The sequence below is a fragment of the Rhinolophus hipposideros genome (assembly GCF_964194185.1).
Source record: "Rhinolophus hipposideros genome assembly, chromosome: 16".
In the NCBI taxonomy this organism is placed as follows: domain Eukaryota; kingdom Metazoa; phylum Chordata; class Mammalia; order Chiroptera; family Rhinolophidae; genus Rhinolophus; species Rhinolophus hipposideros.
The window spans coordinates 57,486,456-57,506,869 of NC_138062.1; the positions used below are offsets into that span (position 1 = coordinate 57,486,456).

At 52.5% G+C, this 20,414-nt stretch overlaps 1 protein-coding gene across 4 annotated transcripts; it reads left to right on the plus strand.

The window, feature by feature from the left end:
• Positions 1-336: 336 nt before the first annotated feature.
• TINCR (TINCR ubiquitin domain containing) lies at positions 337-19,989 on the plus strand. 4 transcript variants are annotated; one of them, XM_081076267.1, is made up of 3 exons: positions 337-622; positions 2,698-2,772; positions 19,895-19,989. In XM_081076267.1, the coding sequence occupies exons 1-2, from the start codon at positions 363-365 to the stop codon at positions 2,699-2,701; spliced, it is 264 nt and encodes an 87-aa protein (XP_080932393.1). In that variant the 5' UTR covers positions 337-362; the 3' UTR covers positions 2,702-2,772; positions 19,895-19,989. The 4 variants fall into 4 exon arrangements, with proteins under 4 accessions (XP_080932393.1, XP_080932390.1, XP_080932392.1 ...); XM_081076264.1 differs by lacking the exon at positions 19,895-19,989 and adding an exon at positions 3,334-5,395; XM_081076266.1 differs by lacking the exon at positions 19,895-19,989 and adding an exon at positions 4,808-4,900.
• The last annotated feature ends 425 nt before the right edge of the window (positions 19,990-20,414 follow it).

A 20,414-nucleotide genomic window follows, 5' to 3' on the forward strand; every position in this document is an offset into this window, starting at 1 on the left:
CCACCAACCTCCTCTCTTCCTCCTTTTCCTCTCCCTAGCACTTCCCAGATCGGATGCATTGAGTATTTACATACTATTTATCTTTATGATGTGTCTCCTTGTTGTGCGTTTTCTTCGCAGGTAGACCCGGCACTTCCAGTGAGCACTTATAAATCTGTGCATAAACTGAGGGGCGTCAGCCGGTGGGGGCGAGGGGCCCTCGGTCCGCCCTCCCTGCGTGCCCCGCCCTCGCGGGGCCTCCCTCCTGCCCACCGGGCGTGCCCAGGCGGGCGGGGCGCGGCGGGGGCGGGCGGCTGGGCCGGTCCGGCGGGTGCGCAGGGCGCGCGGAGCCCGGGCCGGGTGGGGAGCGTCCGGCGGGCGCCATGGAGGGGCTGCGGCGGGGCCTGTCGCGCTGGAAGCGTTACCACATCAAGGTGCACCTGGCGGACGAGGCGCTGCTGCTGCCGCTCACCGTGCGGCCGCGCGACACGCTCAGCGACCTGCGCGCCCAGCTGGTGGGCCAGGGCGTGAGCTCTTGGAAGCGCACCTTCTACTACAACGCGCGGCGGCTGGACGACCACCAGACCGTGCGCGACGTGCGCCTGCAGGACGGCTCCGTGCTGCTGCTCGTCAGCGACCCCAGGTGGCGGGGGTCGGGGACAGGGACAGGGTCCCGGGAGGGTGGGCTGACGGGGCGCGGGAGGACCTGGCTGGGGTCCTGGGTGGAGAGTGGGTCAGGGCTGGGAGGGGATGTCAGGGGACAGGAGCGCCTACTGGGGTGGGGTGGGGGTGAGTCAGGGCTTGGGGGAGACAGCGCGGCACCTGAAGGCCTGGCTGCGGTCTCAGGTGGACAGTGGGTCATATGCCCTGTTGAGGAGGGGGGTGCAAGAGGGCCTGGTGGGACGGGGGTGGGTGGAGGGGGCGGGAGAGTGGACTAGGGGTCCTTCCCTGTTCCCTGGAACGCCTTCCTGCGCCTGAGCGCTGCTCTTGTGTGGACGTGCTGGGAGAGAAGGATGGAGGAAGGCAGGCACTGAGAGAGGCCTGGAGGGCAGCTGGATACCCCCTGCCTGCTTCCTTCTTTTCTCTGTCTCTGTCCGCCTCTCTCTGATCTCCCCTGTCTTTCTCATGATCTCTTAGTCTGGTGTTTCTCTCTCTCCGTGGTGCTGTCCTGCTTATTTCACTTCCTATCATTCTTTCTGTCTCTATGGCTTTGTCCATTTCTGTCTCTGCTTTTTCTCTCTGTGTTTCTCTCTATGTCTCTCTGTCTTTGTCTCTTCTGTTTCTCTGTCTCGATGTTTCTCTCTGTCTCTCTGAGTCTCTCGTCCTCTCTTTATCCATCTCCCCACCACCCCTGCATCCCATATTCCCATCTTGACACTTGCTGCCTACACTCTGACCTGGCCATCTGGGGTCCCCAAAGAGGTCCCTTGGCCAAGATGCAGAGAAGGGCTTCTGGACCGTGGGAACAGCACATGCCAAGGCCTGGGCAGCTCAGGGAGATGGTGGAGGCTGGTGCTTGCAAAATGGACAGCGAGATGGGGGAGACAGGCAGGGACTGGTCCCAGAGCTCCAGATGCCACCTTGGAGGTGTTGGGAAGGGGACACACTAGAGACATGTGTAGCCCTGAAGTTTGTGGGGGTCATGCCCACCAGGACTCTAGAAGCTTGGTCTGCCAAGCCTGGGGTGACATTTGGAGAGCAGGATCCTCAGATATTGGTCCTGGAGACTCAAAGTGTGTGTGTGGGTGGAGAGACTCCTCCCCAGGCTCTCAGGAGGGAGAATCTCAGGGGGTAAGGGGAGACGGTGGGGTAGTGACCCATGGGGGTTTCAGGCTTGGGGCTGGAAGAGGGTGTTTCTGGTAGTGCACCTTCTCTTACAAGGTCTGGCAGCTGGAAAACCCACAATGCCCACACACTATAATCATCGTTCAATATGCTGTAAGCATGTATTAAGTGCCTACTGTGTGCCAGGTCATGTGCTGGGCACTGGAACCCAATGGTAACTCAGAACAGGCCTGCCCTCATGAAGCCTACAGTCACTTCAGTCAGTTCAGACAGAGACAAGAAACCAAATAAATATATGATTAATGTTAGGTTGTAATAAGTGCTGTGTTCTTCTAACTCTCTAGGCATGGTCCTGCCTCAGGACCTTTGCACTGGCTGTTCCCTCAGGAACACTGGAATGTTTTCCACCTCCCTCCCGTCCTTCCTCCCTCCCTCAGCTCCTTCAGGCCTTTTTTTCAGATACCACTTCAGTGCAATCTTCCTTGACCACCTTATTTAAAATTGTATCCCACCAACACCGCACACCCCCTTCACCCCTCCCTGCTTTATCTTTCTCCCCAGCACTTATTAACAGCTTACTTCTCTATATTTTTCTAACTTTTTTAACCCTAGCTCCCCTACCAGACTGTAAACTTTATGAGGGCATTGTTGTCCATCCTATTCACTGCTGTGTTCCGAGTTCAGTGCCTGGCACATAGTAGGTGCTCAGCAAATATTTGTGGAATGCATTGTGTCTAGGAGTGAGGAAGGGACTGCTCAGAACATTTTCCTGGAGCCTTAGCGGTGCCTGGAAGCGGGGCAGAGGGTTTTGAGGCTGGAAGTGAGTCCTGGGAGATGTGGGAAGATGCTTTGGCTGGACACTGAGCAGTTAGGGGAGGCCTTGTGTACTGAGTCGGGGCCTGCAACCTGTGTCCTTCTGTCCCCCTTTTTCAGGTAGTGGAACCATGACCAAGGGGACCAAAGATACTGGCTGAAAGAGCAGGCTGTGGTGAGGGGCACCTTCAGAAGGTAAGTCATTTCAGGGACCTTACAGATTGTGGAAATGATGCCTAGAGAGGAGAAGAGACTCATCTCTGTTGACTGTCACCCCCCACCCCTCCCCTGTGCTTTTCACCCCTTGGGCAAGGACACTGACCTTGCCTTTTCATTGACCTTTGGAGTAAAACACGTGTTACCCCTAACTAACATGAATGATGTTTGCCTCAACTTGCTGTGTGACATTGGGCAAATCTCTCTGCCTCCCTGGGTTCTGTTACCCACTCCTTACAATGAAAGATTGGACTTTATTTGTATTCTTTGCCTGCAATTCCTGTGAGTGCCACTATGTGGCTTTAAACAAGCAAGCTCCCTCCTGGAATGGCTGGCTACCTGTGGCTAAGGGCCATCCTTGTCCCTCCTGGAGGGCACCAGGGCCATCGGGAAGGAGGAGATGGCTACAGGTGTCGCTGTCCATGTTGGGAAGGGATGTTAGGGAAAAGGGAAGAAGGAAACCTGACCAGAGAGCTGGTGTTTGGCCCTCCTAAGGGCCTGGATTGAGATTGCCTTATCCACCCCCTCCTGCTATTCCAGGTTCTGGGCTCTCGGGGTAGACAGCGAAACACTGGCCTGACCAGCTGACACCCACTGCCTTGGACACTCCTGATGGAGCCTCACTCCCTGACACTGACTTAGGACATTGCTGCCACAGCCCAGCCAGCCAGGCTGTACTGTGTGACCTTGAAGCTATGGCTTTCCCCATGGGGCCTCCAGTGCCCCATCTGCAGCAGGAACCACTGTGCCACGTTGGGAAGCTCCCATGGGCAGCCAGGGGATATTGCATGAAGAGAAGCACAGAGAAGAGAGTAGAGGAGCTCAGGGCAGCACCCCTCCTGCCTTGTACATTCTCTCGGCCACACCTTTGACCAAGCTGTGCCCCCTGCCTAAGGCACCTTTCACACTCTTCTCTGCAGTTCCAACCCGCCTGGGATTCCAGCCTCCTCCAGGAAGTCTTCTTGGATGCCCTCCTGCCCAGCCAGTGAACACTTTGTCCTCTTTTGGGCCGCTACAACCCCGCTCCCCTCACTGTGAATGGCCTTGGCTGGGGTGCAGCCAGTCACTCAGGAAATCTTAAATGACTAAATGTGGAGACTGAGGGATTCCAGCCCTCTCCCAGTTCTCCAGCGTTATCCTGTACTCCACCTTTATTCCCAAATACCTCCCCACGTTGCGCTCACCTGGCAGCCATAATTACAGCCCATTTTACAGATGGGGCATCCAAGGTCACTGCCTCCAGGCCTGCTGCTCCAGCAGCCTCTGAACTGAGGGGTCCTCAGCCCATGCAGGGGGTCCCTGATGGAGGAAGGGGGAGAGTTTCCTGCTTCTTGACTGGGGATGGAGGTGGGGAAAGTATTTTCAGGGCATTTTGACGTTTAACAAACAGCATGCAAATTGCATGCAAATTGCATGCAAATTGTCACCCATTTCTTAAGCCTCGACAGCTCCAGCATGTTCTGAAATAATAATGTTGGACCTGTCCCTTCGTGTTGCCTGGAGGCGGGGTTCAAAGCCATTCCTGTCCTCCCTCCTCTGTTTCTTTCCCTATCCTTCCCTTCTTTTCTCCTTTCCTCCCCTTCCTTTTTTCTTCTTTCCTTTCCTTCTTCCTCTCCCTCTTCTTCCTTCCCTCCCTTCCTTCCTTTTTTTCCTGTTTTCTCTTCCTTTACATCATTTGTTGAAGGCCTCCCAGTCCTGAGATGAACACAAATAGCAAAAGTGGCTTTCAGCACCCCCATTTCCCAGATGGGGAAACCGAGGCACAAGCCTGCCCTGAAGTGCCAGAGCCACATTGTGGAAAGTGTCCCTGGCCAAGTGTCTTCATGGGCCAAAGTGGATGGTATCTGTGACCCAAGGAAGAAAGATGACAGCAGCTGGAGCAGACCAGACTGGGCTTGGTGGGGCCGAGGGGAACAGTCCTGGGGTTTCTTGGTCTTGAATAGCAGGCTGCTGACCTTGGATCTGGGAAATCTCATATTGACTCACCCTACTCCTCTATTCCTTCTTTCTCCAGCTACTCCATCAGCATGTTCCTTGAATGCTGGCCACAGCCCTTCTGTTCAATCTGCATGCCCTACCATCTCTGTTTGGCAAGTTCCCATTCATCCTTCAAAACCCTGGCTCCAATACCCTTTCTTCAGGCAGCCATTTCTGATCTTCTAAGAAGAACTTCCCTCTGGGATTCTGTTGCCCCAGATCTTTCTCTTTCTGGTCCGCCCCTGACCACTTGGCACCCAGTGTTACTGTCCACTGTAACTCGGTTCCAGCACTTGCCTGGTAATTACACACCTCCAGGCCTTTCCATATGCTGTTCTTTACCCAGAATGCTCTTTCTAGTCTTTTTCACCCGGCACACCCCTACATTTTCAAGGCCCACCACTAATGCCTCACCTGCATGTGGGCCCCACAGCTCTCCCAGACCACCTCTGGGTCCTGCAGCCTTCATTCCTCCTTCTAGCCCACACTTGACCCATGGAACTGGGAGGTCTATGTGTCCTCCCAGTCTGAGGAGCCACCTCTGGGGCCCGGGGATCACCCGGGTTGGGACTAGGTACAGAGGGGCCATCTTTGAGAGTGTATTGAATAAAAGCTTAAGTGTTTGAAAACAAAATTGAGTTCAAACTCCATAACTATTTCCTTTGCCCTTCCCTCTCACTCACCTCCAGGCCTTTGCACAAGCTGTTCCCTCTGCTAGGAATGCCTTTTCCCTTCACTCCTGTTTTGGGGACCCCAAGCTAGCCACCTCCCTTGTCTGGGCTGTGAAACTGGGGGAAGCCTGCCCTTTACCCCCACCCCAAGGCCTCTCAGTCTCCTGGCTCCACCCAGGAGCAAGTCTGGGCTGCAAGGAGTTTCGGGTGAGACTTGGCAGCCACTGTCTCTCTCTGGGGCCCGCGGCGTCTCGGGGAGGGGCCACCTCCCGCCTTGACTGCCCACCCTGTTTGCACTCCCAGAAGGTCAAGGGGAATTTTTCTGGGTGGCAAGTAAATCCAGGCAGTTCCCAGAGGAGGCATCTGTGGCTGTCCCAGAAATTGTAGGTGCCCAGACTTCTGGCTTCAGTCCTGCTCTGTTTCTGTCTCTGTAACTCTCTGTCTCTCTCTTCTTCTCTCTCTCCCCCTGTGACTCTAGGCCAGGTTATGGCATCTCTATCTCTGTCTGTTCATTCAGTGGGCATTTATGGAGTGCCCTTTGTGTGCCCGGCCCTGGGGATACCAAGACAGACCCTGCTCCGGCTGCCCCAGAGAGTAGGGCAGTTTGTTCACTGCACAAAAGCACCCAGCTGAGGGGGAGAGAGGGCCCCAGGAAGGGGAATGTTTTTGTAATTCACACAGAGGTTTCTGTACAGGTTAGTGGTGGTCCTGACCCTGCCACCTTTATCTCTCTCCATCTGTCTCTGCATCTCATGCAGTCTTTTTTCTGTGTATCTGCTCCCTGCTCATCGCTCTTTGTTCTCTGTATCTCTTTTTCTGCCTCTCTCCAATATCTATGCCTGGGTTTCTGTCTTCATCTCTGTCTCTGTCTCTCTCCGTGTCTCTCTCTGTCTATCTTCCTGTATCTGTCTCTTACATCCCTTGTCAAAAAGGACCCCCTTTCTTCTGATGCCCTGAGCATGACCCCTGGGGCTGCTGAGATCCATCCATTTTGCAATCATTGATTAAGCACCTCCAATATGCAGGGCACTGGGGACAGCGTGGTGACCAGGACACCAGCCATGGGGCTTGAGGTCCCCCAGAAGAGACAGAAGCCGCAGGGCAGGTGACTGCTCCTGAGATCCTGGAAACCCCTCCTCTGGGCTAAGCCCACTGCCTTCCGCTATATGACTCTGGGTGGTCCTTGTCCTTCTCTGGGCCTGTTTCCCAACCTACCCAAGGAGGGAGGTGTTTAGGGTGGCTGGGCCAGGAGCTGCTCACATGGCATAGGCTGTTTGTTGGCAGGAAAATCCTGACTCATCCCCGTGCCCAAATGGGTTTGAAAGAATTCTCCGAGGGGAAAACAGTTGTAAGAAAAAAATCAGAGTCGACCGCCCAGCCTGCCATCTGACTCACCTGGGGTGGAAAGAGCCTCACTGCCGTCCCCCAGGTCACTGGGGAAACTTGCCTGTCTTTGCCCCCTGATGGCCCCTGGCTAGCCACTGAAGGCTGCTGGCCTCGCTGTAAGGCTCCAGGCTGAGCCCCGAGGGCTCCTGGCTTGGCACTGACCTCACTCCTATGCTGCGAGCTCCAGACCCACTAAACCCCTTGCTGGGTCCCACGTGGGAGAGACTCTTCCTAGCCACAGGGAATTTGCATGTGCTGTTTCAATGTGTGGAACACCTGCTGCGGACCCCTCATCTTTCATCCTCCACTTTGCAGACTCAATGTTACTTCCTTGGGGAAGCCCTAAACAGGTCATGTTCCTCTGATTTTGCATTCTCAAACCATCCTGTTCTTTTCCTTTGTAGCATTAATTATTTAGATTATTATTCATTCAGTGTGTATGTTCTCCAACTAGCCTGTGGGCATCGTGAAGACTGGGATGGAGTCTCACCTGGTCACCACTGGATCGTGCAGCACTTAATAACCTATTGTAAAGGAGTGGGGAGCCAGGAACACCCTCCATTCTCAGGCTTAAAGAGGGCCCCCTGCCCCAGTTCTTGTCACCACTTGTGCCCAGCTCCAGGTGGCCAAGGGGCACAGAGGCTCTGGATTGCGATTCCAGGCACTCTGGCTCCTGCTGCTATGATAAATGGGAAAAATTCAGAATTAATTATTGACTGCTCTGCCGAACCAGCCTGATTTGGACAGATAAAGAGTGTCCTCGCTGCCACGTCTGCCCAACACTTCTCAGGAGTTTATTAGAGGTTGGGAGGTGGCTGGCTCAGAGGAGAGTCCCAGAAGGCACTGGCACCAGATGGAGCTGGGTGCAAAGCCTGGCTCTGCTGGGCCACGTTGGGCAACTCACTTTCCCTCTCTGAACCTCAGTTTTCTCATTTGGAGACAGGGAAGAGAAAACATCCTCATCTGGTGAGGTGAATTTCTTGGGGGAATCACCTCAAGCTAATAGAGTGTGGCATGCAGTTGCTTCTAATAAATGCTGCAGAATCGGTGAGTTGAGTCTGGAGGCCTAATTCTTTCTCCCCCACCAACCCCTACAGAATTAAGTGAGGCCAGGGGCAGGGGCAGAATCCTTACCCAGAGGTAGATCTGTTTCCCTTAGATGGTGCGAGATGGCAGATGGTCTGGTTGTAAGAACTAATCTAATACAGCAACCACAAAGGACCAACTGCTTGTCTGAACTGTTTCCTTTCCCTTCAGATTCCTGATTGCCTGACCCACTGCAAGGGCACAACGCCTTCTGGTGGACAGTGCAAAGATGGCAGGATCTTAGAATTCAAATGCCATCAAATTAGCCCAGCAGAAAGATCACGAAAGCCACATATAGAACTTGAACCTTCCTGGTAGCCACAAGCAAAAAGAAACAGGTGAAATTCATTTTAATAATGTGCTTTATTTGATTCAATACACCCAAAATGTCATTTTAACATGCAACCAATATAAAAATAATTGTTAGTGAGCTATCTTACATTGTTTTCTTTCATACCAAGTCTTTATTTAGAATCTGGTGTGTGTTTTATACTTAAACAGAACATCTCAATTTGAACTAGTCACATTTTAAATACCCGTGGCTCCCCTATTGGACAGTATAGAATTATGGTATATGATTATTGCTTGCCTGGTCCAGTGCAGTTTCCTCTGCCCTAGCCCCCTCATTCCCCATAGTCTGTCCTCCTCGCAGCAGACACCAGAGGGCGCCAGCCCTTTGTGAGCCCCTGAGGCAGGTCCCGCCTCTCCTCTGCCCACAGCCCTCAGTGGATCTCATTGCCCTAGGGTACAGGTCGTGCAGGGCCTTGTGGGCCATCAAGAGGACTAGGGCTTTTACCCAGAGTGAGGTGGGAGCCCAAGGGAGTGATGCTGGGGAGTGTTCCAGTGCAAAGGCCCTGAGGCAGAACCCTGCCTGATATGTTGAAGGAACAGCCAGGAGGCCCCTTGTGGCTGGAGCAGAGTGAGTGAGGGGGAGAGAGGGAGGAGGTGAGGGCAGGGAGGGGACAGAGCAGGTCATGCAGGGCCGTGTGAGGAGGCCTGGGCTTTTCCTCCTAGATGGATGGGAGGTGGTGGGTGTAGCAAGAACAAAGGCTCTGATGGGGTTGGGGGAGGCTGGCTGCATTGTCTCTGGCTTCAGGACAGGAAGTAACTCCACCTCAGTGGAGTCAATGGTTCCAAACCTGCCTCTGCCTTTCCTTAGCTGAGTGAACTGAGGCCAATGACTTGCCTTTCTGGGCCTCAGTTTCCTATCCATACAATGGGTCCAATAATAGACCATCGTCTGATAGTGTGGCACCTGAAATGTGCTCCTGACTTCTTTCAGCAGTCATGACTGGGATTTGAGTAAGAAGAGCAAGGCACTCGCCTGGGAACAAAATTTAAAGAGGCTCCACTAAACTCAATCATCTGAATAAATACTATTTTAATGAAACATTTTAAAAAACCTCACAATGAATGCAAAAAAACTCTATAATGAACAAAGTATCAAAGTGTTAAATACGGGCAGCATCTCACCCTGCACTGCCTCCCTCCCTGCCTCACTCGCCTCATGCTATTCCAGGTGCTGCAGCTCATAGGTGACCCTTCCTACCGCAAGCCTCCTGTCCCAGCAGTAACAGCCTCTGATTAAACTTTAATTCCCCATGATTAAGCCCAGGGATCTCCCCAATTACCACTGCACCCCCTCTCCCAGCAGCACCACTGGAGGGCAGCTCTGGCAAGGGTGGGCCAGGTTGGGCCTCCTCCTGGGGGAGAGGAAAGGCTGGGAGGGAGGACGCAGAGTGGCTGAACTGGAAGCCCAAACTTAATTAGCCCCTCGGGATTAATTACTGGGCCCAGGAACAGGCTGAGAAATCTATTACCCAGTGCTTCCTGACTCCAGGCTTTCCTCATTCACTCCATCATTTTTCCCTAAACCTCCCCATTCCTTTCTAACAAAATATATTTATTTTAAAAATGTACTTTTATATCCTACCATTGAAAACCCAGATACATACATGTTTTTGAGCAGAACAGACTGCATATATATAAACTTGGGGGGATATACATTGAAATGAACATGTAATTGTTAAAAATGATCTTCGTGGGGTGGCCGGATAGCTCAGTAGGTTAGCGCGTGGTTCTAATAACACCAAGGCTGCCGGTTTGATCCCTGCATGGGCCACTGTGAGCTGCGCCCTCCTTTAAAAAACAAAGCCCTTTGTGATCTTGTTTGCAACCATGATAACAGCAGCTGCTCTGTGAGCACTAAGTATGTGCTAATTGTTTACACACATTTTAGCTCATCTCCTTACAATAGGTTTAGGAGGTACAAACTATTATCACCCCCCATTTTTCAAGAGTTTGTCTGAGATCTGTGTTTTGGGCCCCACTGTATACATGAAACTGGGTTCAGATGTGAGATCTTGGCCGGCAAATCACCGACAGGCTGTTCTGTGAAGGGGAGCCACTTTGGGTTACAGTTGAGATTAGAATTTGCAGGGGTTTTTGTTGTGTTTTGTTTTGCTTTGCTTTGCTTTGCTTTTGGCCTCTGAGCACTTGCCTGGGCTGTTCCCTCCACCAAGAATGTCTTTCCTTCCCATGTGTGAATCCTCCTGATTGTTCAAAGCTTAAAGCACATGTCTGCAGGAGGTTCCCTGTGGACCCCTAAATTAAGGCTTCACGACGTCCCCAACGGCCCCCCCAGTCTCCTCTGCCCAGCCTAACCACTGGTGCTGTCTCCCTTACACACACACACACACACACACGCGCACCGACCACAGACATGTATATTTTGCACACACCTTGGGGCCTGCCCTCCATGCCCCATGTCCCCACTGCTGTGCCTGTGGGTGGCAGGTCATTCCCCCCAAACCCCAGTCTCACACATCAGCCGCGCCCTCTGCCTCCAGCCTGGGAACCATCACAGTGTCAGAGATGACGCAGCCGCCCCAGACCGGTCGGCCTCATGTTTAATTCATTTTGGGCTAATTATAGCCGGACTGGGGGAGGAGCACGTTAATCTAGGCCTCCCCTCCCCAGCCCTTCCTGCCCCACGTCCGGGGACAGGGGTTTGTGTCTCCCTCTTCCCCCACCTCCCCAGCTCAGGACAGCGGTGCCAGCCCTGCAGCACCTCCTCCTAGAGTGCAATCTTGGAGACAGCGGAGACGCAGGCATCGGGCAGGGAGGTGGGATGGAGGCGCGGGGATTCCAGCTCCAGGCACCCGTGTGCGAGAATCAGGACGCCTCCTTCCCAACCCCCTCCCTCGTTTTCACGGATCAGGATTGACAACAGTACCTGGGACGAGGCAGGCTAGTCCCCCATCTTCCCAGTGGGCCCACCAAGGCCTGAGGCTCCCAACAATAGTGAGTAATAACCAACCTTTGGAGTCATTTCATGTTCAGTAGTATTTGTGGCCGCCTCACCGGGCCCTTCTGAAATGTTAGCTACATTTATCGCCACCGTCCTTGAGTGCTTACTCGGTGCCAGGCACAGTGCTGAGCAATTGATGTGATTATCGCTGGGCTGGGATCAGGGCGAGGTGAGCCAGGCGCTGGCCTCAGAGGCAAAACTTAAAGAGGTGCCAACAAACTCAGCAAGAGAAATACCATTTTCAGCCATGTTTTAAAGAATCCAAAACAATGCAAAAAAGTCCCAGTGAAACAAAATCTGCAAATGTTAAATACAAACGGATAGGACCCTGCATGAACTTGTAGGAACGTTTTGATATGCTCAACAGTTCCTAGCACGCGGGGACTGTGATGGTCAACACCCATTTTACAGGTGGGGAAATTGAGGCACAAAGCAACTGAGGCGGCATGCGCTTGTCCACTCTGCCAGATCAGCTCCCCCTATCCTGGCCCAGGTCGGGGCTTTGTTCTCCCCTCCTTCCTGTCTCCAGTCTGTCCCTGTCAACTTGCCTGCATGACACTGCTCAAAATACCTGTGGATGTCAGGCGGTGGCGGGCTGCCCCGTGCCACATGTCCACGGCCCTTCCATAATAGCTTTCCTGGGAGGGAGACAGAGACCAGAGCTCCAGGGCTCAGCACTGGCCCTTGCCTCTCTCATCTGTGCCTCAGTGTGTACCCTGAGGAAGTGAAACCTCTCACTGTCCAGCTTCCAGTCTAGGAAGGGGGTGGCGAGGATCAGGTTCTCACCTGCGTGAGAGGCCGCCATTCATGAGGCCTTCCTTGGGGGGTGTGACCCCCCTTCAAATTCCAATTTAAATGTATGTGCAGTTTAAAGCTAAGATTGCTGAAACACCTGGCCTGAATTCGAATTCTAACTCCACTGCTTGCATGCTGTGTGACCTTAGGCAGACCATTTAACCTCTCTGTAGCACTGGCCCCATCCGCAAAATCCTCTGGATTAAATTAATGCATGGAAAGTTTAGGGGGATACCTGGCATACAGTAGGTGCTCAGTGAGTCGCGGAAATCACTGGGCTTTCAGCTCGAGGCATCCTAGTGTCTGCAGTAATATGAGGCGTGACCCGTTTTAAAGAGAAACCGAGGCATCAAGTAGGATCGGGATAAGCCTGAGGTGGCGCCCCTCGCGGCTGGCCAAGCGGGGATTCGAATCCGGGGCTCAGCCTCCAGCTCCCCCTCTGACATCCCTCACCCTCTAACGCCCAGAAAGGGGCAGAGGCGCCCCCCAGCCACACAGCGGCGGTGCGGGAGGACACGCGGGGCCCCGTCCCGGCGGTGGCAGCGCTGACGTGCGGATCCGGGGCTGGAGGACGGGCTTCGCGGGCCGGGACGGGGGACCGAGCTCCCGGCGGTGGCGTTGAGCGTTTCCATGGCAGCCTGGCGGGAGCCGGCCGCAGTGATTAGGCGTCCGGAGGAGCGGCTGCTAAAAATAGACCGCGCCTCACCGGGCTCATTAGCTGCTGGTCTTTTGGCTGCCAGGTACCCCCTCCCAGCTCTCCTTCCTGCTTGCGCCCTGGAGCAGTGAGGCGGCAGGGGGATGTGGCTTGTGGGGGAGGCGCAGCTGGGTCCTGGGCCCTCGCCTTGCCTGGCCAGCCTCTAGGGCGCCCTCCTCCCCGCACCTTCCTCAAAGGCAAATCTGATCTCACTCCTTCCCTGCTCTAAAGTCTTCCTTGGCTCCCATTGCCCTTGACCTCAAGTCCCCATATTTTGCCCCCATTACCTCCCTGATGCCATGTCCCCCTGCTCTGGATGTCTCTCTCCCTCTTAATCTTTGTTCCTGGTCGCTTCCGTATGGATCTCTCTGCCTTCTCTTCATCTTTGACCTGTCACCTTACAAATCCCCTTCTCCAAGAAGCCAGGGCCCCAGCCCAGCTCCGGGGCCAATTCTGGGGCCCCTCTTCACAACTCCGACACTAACCTGTGAGCTCTGAGAGGAAAAAGATACATGTGTTTTGGTCCCAACATTAGGAATAGGATGGGGCACACAGCAGGTGCTCAATAAGTGTTCGTGGAATAAATGAGGGAATGAGATTACCCAGCTCTGGTAGAGGCATTTCCTGGGGGAATGGTGGTGGGCTTGCAGACTGAGGGTTCCCATTATCCTCTGCCCGCAGACCAGAAGGTCAGTGGTCCATCCTCTCTCAATCAGAGTCTCTCTCTGCTTCCTCTGGAGAGTATGCCCTGCTGTGTGACCAAGGCAGCTCACTCACCCTCTCTGGTCCCTTTTCTGCCTTACTGAATCACCACAGACATAGGACTTAGATGTTGAAAGGAACGGGCTCAGTTCTACTGGAACTGCCAGAATGTGGAAAGAAGAAGAGAGATATGAAGGTGGAGAGAATGGACATCCATGAAAATATCTTTTTTATTATTTTTGTTATTAATTTCAGGTGCACAAAACAATGCAATAGTTAGACGTTTATCATTTATATCCCTCACACTGTGTCAACCCCCCTCCCCCCATCCACTATCCCTCTGACATTGCACAGAGCCATTACATTTCCACTGTCTACATTCCTAATGCTGTATTCCACTTCACATATGTATATATATATATATATATATATATATATATATATATATATATATATACATACATAACATATAAACTTGTAGTTGACATTCATTATTGTTCAGCTTCAGCTTTAGGTGTACAGTGCAGTGGTCAGGCATCTACATCTTCCCTGAGGAAAATATCTTGAGATACAATTAAATCTGTTCAAGGACATGTGGGCAGGCAACGTCACACTGGCAGGGTTTTCCAAGGAGAGCACCTAGGAGGGCAGTTTCCAGGATGGCCACAAGGTGGCGCATTTGGCAAGGTACAGCTTAGTTACAGCAAGAGGGGTGAGACTAAGAGCAAAGTCAGAGGGAAATCAGGAGGGAGAGGGTAGGATGATGGGCAATTTGCAGCAGAAAAGTGATAGCAGGGAAGTGAGGAAGTCTGGGGTCTGCAGTGTGGGCAGTGACAATGCTCAAAACTCTTGATTGTTTGTGATCTATGTAGCCATGAAACCCCGACCATGACTAAGAGACTATAAGACCATGTTTTAAATGAGGGAGAAGCTCATCACAGTCTGGCCATCGTCCAGGTAGCTCTGCTATCCCCAGGGACTTAGACTGCTTTCATCTTGTTACCCCCCCACCTCAGCAGAACTTCCTTCTTGTGGACCATAATGGCTGTTCCAGTGCCTGCCATCACAGCCACCTTCCAGGTGAAAGGGGAGTGGGGAGGAAAGAAGGCTAGAGAAGGGCCTGTCCTTATCTTATGAGGTTACAACCTGGAAGTTTTATGGACCATTTATGGTACATGTTACATGTACCATCCACCATATAGTCAAATGGTTACTCTGAGCTGTAAGGGGGGCTGGGAAATGTAGTCTTTAGCTGGGCAGGTCCTATTTCTAAAGGAGAAAGTAGAGAATGAATATGGGGGGGGGCAGCCCACAGCTTCTGCCACCAAATGGGTTGGGAAGGAGGATCACCATTTCGGTGATCACAGCAGAGAGATGTCCCTTCCCTTTATCCTCTGGATGAACCTGCCCCTGTCCCTTCCCTGCCCCCACATCCTCCCTCTCTCCCCCTCGCTCACTCTGCTCCAGCCACACCAGCCTTCTCACTGTTCCTCCAACACACCAAGCATGATGCTGCCCCGGGGGCTGTTTCCTCTGCCTGGAATGCTCTTCCCCCAGATCTTTCTATGGCTCCTTCCCTTCCCTCCTTCAGATCTCTGCTCAGATATCACCTCCTAAGTGAAGCCTTCCCTGAACATCCTATTTAAAATTGCAAACTGCCCCCTCCCTCCCCAATTCTTGCCCCTTCCTGCCCTAATTTTCTTCCCAGCACTTGGCATTCTTTAAAACCCTATAGCTAGGGAACCTGAGGTCCCAAGGGGGAAGGTGATTCACCCAAGGTCACATGCTAGTGGGTGGCAAAGTGAGGTTGCCTTACTCACTAAGTTTCTATTTTCTCTATCAGGTGACCCTTTTTCTCCACTTTTCTCTTCCACCCCAAGTGATTCCTATAAATTTCCTTTCTGCCTGTTTCCTGAGTGAATTTCTGTTTTTTGCAGCCAGGAGCCCAGATGACCAAAGGGGCACTTCCATCGTGCCAGGCACAGTGCCCAGTGCATTAACTGCCATGCCACATTTAATTGCCACACAAGTATGAAAATGTTTGCAGATTTCAAAACACACATAAAATGCTCTTAGCCCCAATTTTAGAGGCATGGAGAGACTGACATACAGTGGCCGGGGGAGGGAGGAATGGCCCTGGTCAGACAGCCAAGAAGCAGCAGAGAGTGTCCCACCCTTCTCACTTCCTGACCACTGTAGAGGACGCCCACTGCCTCCCAGGACAGTGCAAAGCTGATGCTATTGGGCTCGAATCCTACGTCATACAGACTTAGGCATCTTCCTCTCCCTTGCTAGACCTCAGTTTTCTGAGAAATGGGATTCTGAAAGCTACCCTGGGTGTTTCACACAGAATGTCCCATTGTTCCCAGAACCTGGCATATGGAAGGTGCTCCCAGGAAGCAGGAAGGTGAGGACGTCAACGGACTCCCTCGGGCTGCAGGCGACCCCACCCCAGACCCCCTCCATCTCCCCAGCCTCGCTCCATATTCCCTCGGCTGCCCTGTGCCAGATTTCTGTTTAGTTTAATAATCTCCTGAAAGTTTAATTGTTGTTTTATTCATCCGTGACCTTTCTCTCTCATCTGGAGACGTATTATTGCTAATCTACAAATTTCAAGAACCAGATTTATTTGCAAAACCAATTACCTGCCTATGCAAATGACCTCTTTCCGCACCCGCCTCCCTGGCCAGCTGGCTGCTGGGGGGAGAAGGGGTGCCACTGCCCGCCCCCGTTAGAGCTGCTGCTCCAACACTTGGATGCAGACTTATCTACAATTCCTCTGAGCAGGCGGCCCTCTCGGCCCCAGAGTTAATTAGAATCTCAGTAATCAAGGGAGGCCCTGACCCCACGTTTCTCAGCTCTGACCTCCTAAAGGGGCCTCTCGAAGTGGCTGGAGGCTCTGATTGCCTCCCCACCTGGCCCTTCTGATGGGAATGATGGCTGTTCATGTGTTCATTCATTTATTCGTTCATTTGTTCATTCATTTTAAATTACGCATTGAGTGTCTTCTATGAGCCAGGCACTGTTCTAAGCTCTGGTAGCAGAGCCGGGAACAGGCAGGCCAGAAGGAAAGAAGTTCCCATCTTCATGAAGCTGACAGTCAGAGAGAGCGAAAACAGGCAAGATAGATAAGGGAAATGTATAGCGTGGCACACGGTATGAATTGCAATGAAGGACAATCAAACGTGAAGAGAATGGGGAGTACCAGGGATAGGTGGTCAGGAAACATGGCCACCTCTCACCCTCCCTCTCTCCACTCCAGCACAAAAAGGAGCTGATTCTTAAAATGCCAAATTTGGTCCTGCCTCAGGGCCTTTGCACTTGCTGTTCCCACTGCTTGGAATGCTTATCCCAGACCTCTTGGCCAGACCCACGTTTCCTCTCACAGTCTCTGCTCACACGTCACCTCCTCAGGAAAGCCTTCCCTGACTGTCCCAGCCAATGGACATCTCCCCCAGACCGTTTCTGTCCCCTTCCCTTGCTTTATAATTTTGAATGCTTCCTGAAAGTAGATTAGGCATCAGTGTGTTGTTATTCTCTGTATCACTCTGTTTTACTATCAGCACCTGGAGGACAAAGAACTGTCTGTTTTGTTCACAGCTATACCTTCACTCAGAACAGTACCTGGGCGCTCAACAAATATTTGTTGAATAATGAATGAGTGCATGAATGAATGAACGATGCAGGGGCCAGGAGGCCATGTTAGCCATAATGTAGAGGACACAATAAAACTTCTTGTGGTCCTCTTGGCCTCAGTGCTTTCCCACAGCCTCATGGAGTGTCTGAATGTTCCCATTTCACAGCTGAGAACATGGAGGCTGCTAGATTAGGTGTGTGGCTTGACCAGCAGCAGCTGACAGGGCTGGGATCAGACACTAGCAGCTGAAGGCATTGCCGTCAATGGTCCTCAGGACCCCTAACTGTCTAACATGAGGAAGGGAAAGAGGGGTCATTGGTGTGCACCACTCCCTGGACCTCTGGTTCTCCATGTGGGTAAGGGCCTTCAGGACTCCACCCACCTTGTTTTCCCTCTCACCATTCTGGTCGTGCCTTCTGTCTCCTTTGCCTTCCTGTCACCTCCTATGGCTGATTCCTGCGCTCCTCCCCTGATACCTGCGCTTGAGTGAGACACCAGACATCGAACTCTCCTGTGCGTATACTGTTCCTCTGCCTGTCACACTTTTCCCCATTGGAGCCCTTCTGTGGCCTCCCAACCTAATTAGCCCCTCCTCCCATTATACTTCCCAGAGTCGCCTGAGCGTGTCTTAAGAAACCATGACAATGTCAATGATGGAGTTATTTGTTCAGTTGTTTGTTTAACATTTATCTTCCCAATGAGAGGGCAAGCTCCAATAGAACACGACCTCAGCTGTCATTTTTCTCCTGGTGTCTTCAGCCCCCAGCACAGAAAGGGGCACCCAGCGGCAGCTTAATAAGCGTTTTGTTGAATGATCCACCAGTAAGTGGGTAGGGAGAGGGATGGATAAATGAATGGGTGGGTAGGTGAGTGGGGGATGTGGGGTGGGAGACGGGAGGATGGGCGGGCGGTTGAATGAATGAGAGATGGATGAAAGGACGGGGGATGAGTGGGTGGGTGGGTGGATGGAAAGACAGGTGGGGCTATGGGTGGGTAGGTGGGGGATGAGGGAATGTGTGGATGGATAGATGACAGGAATGGAAAGTCGCCTTGATGATGCCCACACAGTGGACCTTGGTGAAGCCCCGTCTCCACCTTGCCAAGTGGCTGGCTCTGAGGACTTGTGATGGGGTGGGGCATAGCCACAGACCTCTAGCTCTTTTTGTGGGGCTCAAAGGTAGAGTGGGGGGAGCCAGGCCTGCCCATGAGATTTCACAGCCCTTCACTCCCCACACCTGCACTACTGCTGCCCATGGTTAAGCACATCCCCCTGACGGGGCCCCACCTTTAGCCAGGAACTTGGTCCCCCAGTCCTCCCCTCTTTGCCCCTTCACTTGATTCAACCCTGGCCGCCCGCCGATTCAATTATTCTGCTGCTGGGGTGGCCAGTAATTTTCTTTCGGGGCTGAGAAGCTATGTTTTTATCTGTGTGACTTTGAACAGCGCGGAGACCCAGAGATAGTAACAGAGAGACAAAAAGAGAAGAGGAGACAGAGAGACAGAGAGAAAGAGAAAGAGAGAGAGAGAGAAAGGCAGTCTGGGCTAATCTCCCCACCAGCCCCCAACCCAGGAAGGCTTTCAAGTATTCAAAACAGTGACCATCCTGCAAGAATTCCAGCAGTTTCCCCTGTGACCTCATTTCATTCTCCCATCCCACACCACACACACACTTTGGGGCACAAAACTCAGCCCAGACTTTGCTGAGTACCTCGCTAATGACCAGATCAGCTCACAGGAAAACTGGGAGAGGTTGGGTGGTATTAATAGTAAGCTCCTTATCCCGAGAGGAGTCCAAGCAGAGACCATAGAAGTTCAAGGTGTTCATTTATTCTGCATTTGGGTCTTTTAATTTTTTCTGAGCACTTGCTAAGTGCTAAGGGCTGGGTGGAAGGAGTGAGGGGTCAGAGGGAGGAGGTGAGGGCAGGGAGGCCAGGGGAAGTGGAGGTCTGGAGGGCTGTGGGCGGAGGAGGGATGACACTGACTCAGGTGTGCCAGGGATGGCTGGGCGGTGGGGAGTGTCTTGAGCCTTTTTGGCTGTGTGACCTTGGGCAGGTTCCCCTCTTCCCTGGCTCCTGAGCCCCTCTCTCCACACGGAAGTGATGGACCCTCCTGGCCCCAACCTCTGAGCAGCCTCAGGGATCCTTGATGACTCCACTGCCCTGTATCAGGGTTGATTATCTGTAAGCACGAACCCTCCCAAGAGCTTTGCAGACAATAATGAAATCACCTAATCTCATGATCGGGGACTTAACAGGGCCGTCCTCACCAACGGCTGCCTCTCTCCAGGGAGGAATTCCCCAGGCTCTCTCAAGGAGAGAAGACGCTTCCTTCTCATTCTGCCTTCCCCTGCCAGGAGCTTAAGCAAAATCAGCTGTTCCCTGGAGAGGAGCCGTGTGGGACCATCTTCTTCATTCAGGCCCCCTTGCAGTCTCTTTAGTTCTGGCTGTGCACCCTCTTTGCTGTGTGACTCTGGGCAAGTCCCCACTCTCTGGATCTCGGTTGCTCCCCTGCCTTCTAAGCCTCCTGTGAGGGGCTCCATTGTGGGAAGCACAAGGTGGGGTCACCCTGTGAGAAGCAAAACCTTTCCTTCTGCTCCCTCCACAGCCCGCTTTTAAATTGTGGTCAGATACACATCATGTAAAATTTCCACCTGAACCGTTTTTTTTAAAGTGAGCTCAGGGACGTTAAGTCCATGCACACTGTTGGGTAGCCACCCCCGGCGTCCATCTCAGAACTGTTTCTCATCTTTCCAAACTGAAACTCTGCCTTTGTTACTCTTGCTTTTTCATCCTAACAAAGTATCTTGGTAATACTTCCCTGACATTCCTTATTCTTTTATACAGTTGCAAGGGGCCCTGTCATATGGCTGGACCATCATTCCATCATTTACAAAGTGTGATCAACAGATACTGTGAATGCTGCTTCCGAGGGCCATCCAAAGGAAAGGCAGGGATCCTCAATACGGGAAATAGCACGTGGAACCTTAGGAACAGTGTGTGACAAGTTTCAACTTGTTCGGTGCAGTCGGGTGTGAGCTACGGTTGAGAGAAGGTGTGTTTTCAAGTGTGCTGTGAATCATCCTCCATCATGACAACGCTCCGTGTCACACATGGCTTCTCGTACACGGCAATTTCTGTCAAAATCATTACGGTGTGTCCTCATCCACCTTATTCACCAGATCTGGCATCATGCGACTTCTGGCTCTTCCCCAAAGTCAAAATGATTCAGGACATCGAGGCAGCCACAACAGCACAACTAGAGACCTGAAAGAGGACATCCAGAACTGCTTCAGAAAGTGGCAAGAACAATGGGAGAAGTGTGTTCGAAACGAGGGGGACTAGTGGCAATGTCTTTTACGGTAAT

Excerpts from the sequence above, each read along its gene's own strand:
- TINCR (XM_081076267.1), top strand. The coding sequence starts at position 363 with ATGGAGGGGCTGCGGCGGGGCCTGTCGCGCTGGAAGCGTTACCACATC.